The sequence below is a fragment of the Nicotiana attenuata genome, chromosome 6, assembly GCF_001879085.1.
Source record: "Nicotiana attenuata strain UT chromosome 6, NIATTr2, whole genome shotgun sequence".
Classification (NCBI taxonomy): Eukaryota; Viridiplantae; Streptophyta; class Magnoliopsida; order Solanales; family Solanaceae; genus Nicotiana; species Nicotiana attenuata.
Window position 1 is genome coordinate 61,558,789 of NC_031994.1, and position 7,004 is coordinate 61,565,792.

At 36.4% G+C, this 7,004-nt stretch overlaps 1 protein-coding gene across 1 annotated transcript; it reads left to right on the forward strand.

Moving 5' to 3' along the window:
• Window positions 691–6,290, forward strand: LOC109227075 (probable alpha,alpha-trehalose-phosphate synthase [UDP-forming] 7). Its single transcript, XM_019392076.1, has 4 exons — window positions 691–1,063; window positions 1,348–3,384; window positions 4,084–4,357; window positions 5,151–6,290. The coding sequence occupies exons 2-4, from the start codon at window positions 1,394–1,396 to the stop codon at window positions 5,460–5,462; spliced, it is 2,577 nt and encodes an 858-aa protein (XP_019247621.1). The 5' UTR covers window positions 691–1,063; window positions 1,348–1,393; the 3' UTR covers window positions 5,463–6,290.

Sequence of the window (7,004 nt, forward strand, 5' to 3'; positions counted from 1 at the left end):
GCTATATTAAAAGAAAATGAAAAAGAATCTTGTCCTTAAAATTCAGGACTTATTTCATTTCGTATGATGAAAGAAACAAAATCAAGTAACTTATGTGTAAACTTTGAGATGTTCCAAATACTCCACTATTCATTCAGCAAGTGCATGTTGAGACTTGAGTAACATCAAGTGACATCATTCAATTCAATAATTTAGATATTACAACATCCTTTTGCTGAAGTGGTTTACTTTGTTAAATTTGGCAGTGTTGAGCAACTTTTTTCCTAACTTTTATAACCTAAATTAAAGTTTAAACGTTATCTACATTTTTCTCCACTTTTTAACCTTTATGAAAAACATTATTTTAAGTTTGAGCGTTTTGGCAACATCAATCACATTCAACATAGATTTCCTTGACCCCCATGATCTCATAAACAAGCTGTCAATTTTAACATTTATAGACATAGTATATAACTATATACTATGTATTATTATTTTTTAGGATCAATACACAAATGTAGGGCCCTCAATTTTTAAGTTGTCCAATTAAACATTTTTTATTTGACCTGACACATAAATATATAAATTTAAATCATTAAAAGTTATGGTAAAATAGTAAATATTTTTTATTCTTAATTACGAATTTAAATTAATGGAACCTCAATTTATTGAATTGTTGCACCTTTATGCAAAGCTTTTTCTTTTATCCTTATCTTTTCCTTTTTAGCCCCTTTCGGTGGCCTTAGCTACAGAAAATGGACATCCTCAGCTGCTGATAGCTGATTTTAATTTTAAACACCCATTTTTAATTTTACATATGCATTGCACGTTTTTTTTCTAGGTCTGGGTCAAGCAAAGAATCTTAATTTTTCTTGCAAGATCAGCTACAACTACTCTTAATTTGTATATAAATTTTTTATATTTTTATTTATTTGATGGACTTTCTTTCTACGCATTTGGAGATCACGCTTTTCAAATAGAGAACAAATGGATAGATCAAACCCTAAATTCCACCCCCTTCAACACTAAAGATCGAGTCTTTACTGAAAAGGATCCAAGATTCTCTGCTTATTGAATCTCTGAGGTAAAATCTGAGTTTTCCAAATTACTATTTTTGTGTACTTTATATTATATGTTTTTATTTGCTACAAATTTTGAAATGTTTGATTCTCTTTTTTATGTTTAATTTCATATGTGTACGATTAAAGATCATTATTTTTATGTAGTTACTTCACATGGGTTTCTGTTTGATTCTTTTTACTCAACATCTTTTTGCCCTTTTGTTCTGTGATTCAGTTTTTCAGCTAGTGTTCTTCTGTTTTAGCTATAGAAGTATGGTTAAACTTGAATTCTTTTGTTTAATTGTAGAAAATTGAAATTCTCCAATTAGAGGAAAAAAAGATTTGTTGTCAAGATGATGTCCAGATCATATACCAATCTTTTGGATTTGGCATCTGGGAATTTTCCTGTAATGGGAAGAGAGAGGGAGCGGCCGCGGATGATGCCACGTGTAATGACAGTGCCTGGGAGTATATGTGAGCTGGATGATGACCTGGCTCATAGTGTTTCTTCTGATAACTTATCTTCACTTGCTGGTGATCGGATGATTATTGTGGCGAATCTGTTGCCACTGAAAGCGAAAAGGAGACCGGACAATAAAGGCTGGAGCTTTAGTTGGAATGAGGACTCCTTGCTTTTGAGACTTAAGGATGGTTTACCTGAAGATATGGAAGTCTTATTTGTTGGGTCTTTATCCATTGATGTTGATCCAATTGAACAGGATGACGTTTCTAGCTATCTTTTAGATAAGTTTAGATGTGTGCCAACATTTCTTCCGCCTAATATTTTGGAGAAATATTATGAGGGCTTCTGCAAGAGGCATTTGTGGCCGCTTTTTCACTACATGTTACCATTTTCACCTGATCACGGAGGTCGCTTTGATCGCTCTATGTGGGAGGCTTATGTTTCTGCCAACAAGATGTTTTCGCAGAAAGTGGTTGAGGTGCTTAATCCCGAGGATGATTTTGTTTGGGTTCACGATTATCATTTGATGGTGTTGCCCACTTTCTTGAGGAGGCGGTTCAATCGATTGAGAATTGGTTTTTTCCTTCACAGTCCATTTCCTTCATCTGAGATTTACAGGACGCTTCCTGTTAGAGAGGAAATACTTAAAGCTCTGCTATGTTCTGACCTTGTTGGATTCCATACTTTTGACTACGCTCGACATTTCCTTTCTTGTTGCAGTCGAATGTTAGGTTTAGAGTATCAATCTAAGAGAGGTTATATAGGCTTAGAATACTTTGGAAGGACAGTTGGTATCAAGATTATGCCCGTAGGGATACATATGGGTCACATTGAGTCTATGAAGAAAATTGCATATAAAGAGGTAAAGTTTAAGGAGCTAAAACAGCAATTTGAAGGAAAAACTGTTCTGCTTGGAGTTGATGACTTGGACATCTTCAAAGGTATCAACTTAAAGCTTCTAGCCATGGAGCATATGCTCAAACAGCATCCCAAGTGGCAAGGGCAGGCTGTACTCGTCCAGATTGCCAATCCTCTGCGGGGTAAAGGAATAGATTTAGAAGAAATACAGGCTGAGATACAGGAAAGCTGCAATAGAATTAATAAACAATTTGGCAAGCCTGGGTATGAACCTATAGTTTATATTGATAAGCCTGTGTCAAGTAGCGAACGAATGGCTTATTATAGTCTTGCTGAATGTGTTGTTGTCACAGCTGTTAGGGATGGGATGAACCTGACTCCATATGAATACATCGTCTGTCGACACGGTGTATCTGGTTCAGAAACAGATTCAGGTGTAGGTGGACTCGACAAGAGCATGCTAGTTGTGTCAGAATTTATTGGGTGTTCGCCTTCCTTAAGTGGGGCAATCCGTATTAACCCATGGAATGTTGAAGCAACTGCCGAGGCAATGAATGAGGCTGTATCAATGGCTGAACAAGAGAAACAGCTACGGCATGAGAAGCATTACCGTTTTGTCAGCACTCACGATGTTGCTTATTGGTCGAGAAGTTTCTTGCAAGATATGGAGAGAACTTGTGCTGATCACTTTAGGAAAAGATGCTATGGTATTGGTTTGGGCTTTGGGTTTAGAGTTGTTGCCCTAGATCCGAACTTCAGGAAGCTGTCAATTGATGATATTGTGAATGCTTATATTAAGTCTAAGAGCAGGGCCATATTCCTGGACTATGATGGAACTGTGATGCCGCAGAATTCTATCATTAAGTCTCCAAGTTCTGAAGTTATCTCGATCCTAAATAAAATTTGTGGTGATCAAAACAATACAGTCTTCATTGTTAGTGGAAGAGGGAGGGAAAGCCTAAGCAAGTGGTTTTCTCCTTGTAGGAAACTGGGACTTGCAGCAGAACATGGCTACTTTTTGAGGTCTGTTTCTTCTCTTTCCCTGTACAATGTCAACTGATATCAATGTTACCTGCATTCTGGTGCCTTGATTACTAGCGCTTCTTTTGGTTACGTTATTCACAATGTCAATCATTCTAGTTGCTGTGGGCTTGATATGGACTATCCCTGTTTCCTGTATCTACTTTTTGTATGGTGTCTAAAACAAATAGTCTAGTGTGCTGTTAAAGGTGTAATGCAGAATAAGTTTTCTTGCAAATGAAGAAAAAGTGATATAGGTCATTTTTTATCTCATGTGATACAGTTTCCATTTTAGGATGTCCCTAACATTTGATATAGTTGTTAGAAAGATGGTATAGTATTTTATGCAGCTTTACATCTTTGAGTAATTCAAATTCATGTACTAAATCCAATCATTGCAGTACCTTCTCAAATCTCTATTGTACGACCTGATCAAAACAATCTCTATTGTACTATTTAGTCTTATTTTTCTATCGCGGTTTATATTGTTTTGTAGTCAACTTAAGTCATTGAACTTCATTCCCTAACAATCTGCGCCTTAGTTGTTGAGATTCCTGTGCTAATGATTTCTGGCAATCTTCCCTGCCATCAGGATATGGTCAGACTCAGCCAAGATTATCTGCATGAATCAGGGAATGCTGTTTTCCAGGTCAATCTTTTGCTCTTCTAGGTTTGCTAACTTATAGTTTTCTGACAATGCAGATGGGCTGAAGATCAGGAATGGGAAGTATGCAGTCAGAGTTCTGATTTTGGTTGGATGCATCTTGCTGAACCCGTGATGCAATCCTACACAGACGCTACAGATGGTTCTTGCATAGAAAGAAAGGAAAGTGCTATAGTGTGGCAGTATCGTGATGCGGATTCTGGATTTGGGTTTTCTCAGGCAAAGGAGATGCTTGATCATCTAGAGAGTGTTTTAGCGAATGAACCGGTTGCTGTGAAAAGTGGCCAGTTCATTGTGGAAGTGAAGCCCCAGGCACGTATTACTTAATCCCAATTTCCATATGTTTTCATTCTTATTTGTTTCTTATATTCCAAGATATACATTTACCAAATGGTACTTAGCGTCCTCAGTAAATGACCCCTTTTCATATTGATGACAGTCTCCTCTCCCAAACACAGTACACTTTTGGTTTCATATAAATGATCTCTGCATGAAACTTTTTATTAGCAATCGGCATGTTGATGCGAAATATGAATATGGTGTTGACCGTATAACTTATACATCTTCGTTTCCTGTATACAATAATTGTGCTGATCTCAACACTAAGTCTGGCATTTGCTTTCTGAGTTGCCAATTTTGTTATATTGCTTATGAGGATGGTGTACATTCTTCCTATTTGTAAGTGTGAATGGTGTGCATTCAAGCTGGTATACATCGATCTCCATTAACAATCCCTATCTCGTAAGTGGGTATCATCATTCTCCACAGTAAGTGCAAAGCATTATCCCATTTTAAAATCCATGTGTAGCTTATCCACGAATCAAGGTGCCTTAAGTATTTTCTAACATTCACGTAAGTAGGTGACAAGCAAGTAGCTGGCATACATGCTCTGTCTAGAAAAATTAATGTTAAGTAATGATGTTAACAACAGTGATAGTGTTTTCTCTTCCACTATTCTGATGGCTGTTGTCAAATTCTTGAGTATCAAGATACATTTTCTTATTTTAATGATTTTTGACATGTATTGTAAGCAGTGCTTGCAGTCACTAATGTGTCATTCCTAGCTTGTGTTCTTAATAACCTTAATTTTTTCTTGTCATTCTAGGGTGTTACCAAAGGTTTAGTTGCAGAAAAAATCTTTACATCTTTAGCAGAGAAAGGAAAACGGGCGGATTTTGTGCTTTGCATTGGTGATGATAGATCTGATGAAGATATGTTTGAAATCATCGGCGATGCTTTGTCCAGAAATATTATTTCATATGATACCAAGGTATTTGCTTGCACAGTTGGACAAAAACCTAGCAAAGCTAAGTATTACTTGGATGACACATCGGAGGTGGTGCTAATGCTCGACTCCCTTGCTGAAGCCACTGATAGTCCAGTGACTTCCGATGAAGAACCTGAGAGCTCGGCATGAATGTAGCTACGCAGATGCTTGGTTTGCTTTGGTTACCTTCTCTGCTGAATGTATATTCCAGGTCTGTAGATCAGTTTGTCCATTTGATAGTTTAGGTTTTGAGGTTTAAGAAAAATGGAGTCTCAAATTCTGCTCAATCATTCCTTCCTTTCTGGTTTATTCTATTCTTTTATCACAAGCCTGGATGTCATATATTTTATGAGAAAGGGAGAAATATAGAAGATGAATGCAGATTCTTAAGGGAAAGAAATTGTGCAGTGCTGGAGGGCATTGAGCATTTATGCAGAATCGGAGAATCATAAGAAGAGAGAGACTGAGCCAAAGATGTCAGACATGGTTTCTGTAAGATTGACAAGGGAAGAGAATTTATTAGGATAAACAAAAGTTTGTGTCATTCTTGAAATATGCTGAAACTAAATGAAGTTCTTGCAGTTCGGGCTGCTTACCCCAATTGTGGTGGCAAAGCTTTAACTGAAGACTGCTTCTGGCTGCTTGACAGTTGAATTGGTTAGTATATGAGGTTTTCTTCTTCTTTTTCTTCTTTCTTATAAGTTGGTCGTATGTTGGACCTAATTTAGATTATAGCATTGTGTCTGCGGACATGGAATCTGTAGCTGGGTAATAAGCATCAAGAATGTGATTTGAGGCAATGGTTTCAGCAGTTTTATAATTGTACAGTCTAAGAATAGGATGTGAATTGGGAAAATTTCTCTTCTTTTTTTTGGGTCTCATCAAAAGCATTGTGGATATAAGTTAATGCAAGAGCATTCTGTTTTAAAGATTAGAGTTTTCTATTCATAAAGCTCTTCTGCCACCTATCTATTTTGACTTCTTGATGGTGCATTCTGTTTGTTTTTATTACCAATTTATATATTTAATTGCCTTTGCAACATTTCTATTATTTATTTTGGGAGAATATATAGGGTTGTTTGATGAATTCTTGTGATGCTCTCTTTTAAGAAGTTGGTAGCTTAGAACTACTAATTTATCCTTTTCTTGTTAAGAAAAAGATTGTAACATGGACAGTAAGGTATGGAAAGAGATACACTTTCGGGGCGACAAGGGAAATCTCTATTAGATATTATGTGAGTGACAACGACAACAATAAACCCAGTGAAATTCCACATGTGAGGTCTGGGGAGGGTAGTGTCTAGGCAGTCTTTACCCCACCTCAAGAAAGTAGAGTGGTTGTTTCCGGAAGAGAGAATCTGTTTGAAATTGAAGTAATAATTGGAGCATTATATTAGTCCATTGGAATTAGCTTTATACTTATTAAACTAATAAAAATAGCTTTTGTTACTTTGGAAACAGAAATCAGTTAAAAATATTAAACCAATTCTGCTAAAAATCTCAAATTCACCTTTGGAGAAACTAGTAACTCCATTATAGTAGTAAACTACTCTAACTCATCTTTAAGAGCAAACGAAAAAACTTGGAGACACGGAGCTGTCTTTCAATATGCTTATAATAGGCTATAGCCTTGCTCACATGTGAAAGAAATACATCACATTTCCTTAAGTTATTACCACAAAACATCGTTCT

What these genes read in the sequence shown, in the direction of transcription:
- LOC109227075 (XM_019392076.1), top strand. Translation starts at nt 1,394, where the DNA reads ATGATGTCCAGATCATATACCAATCTTTTGGATTTGGCATCTGGGAAT. An exon ending in GAACATGGCTACTTTTTGAG is followed by an intron (nt 3,385 to 4,083) that starts GTCTGTTTCTTC and finishes CTGACAATGCAG; the next exon opens with ATGGGCTGAAGATCAGGAAT. An exon ending in TTGTGGAAGTGAAGCCCCAG is followed by an intron (nt 4,358 to 5,150) that starts GCACGTATTACT and finishes TTGTCATTCTAG; the next exon opens with GGTGTTACCAAAGGTTTAGT.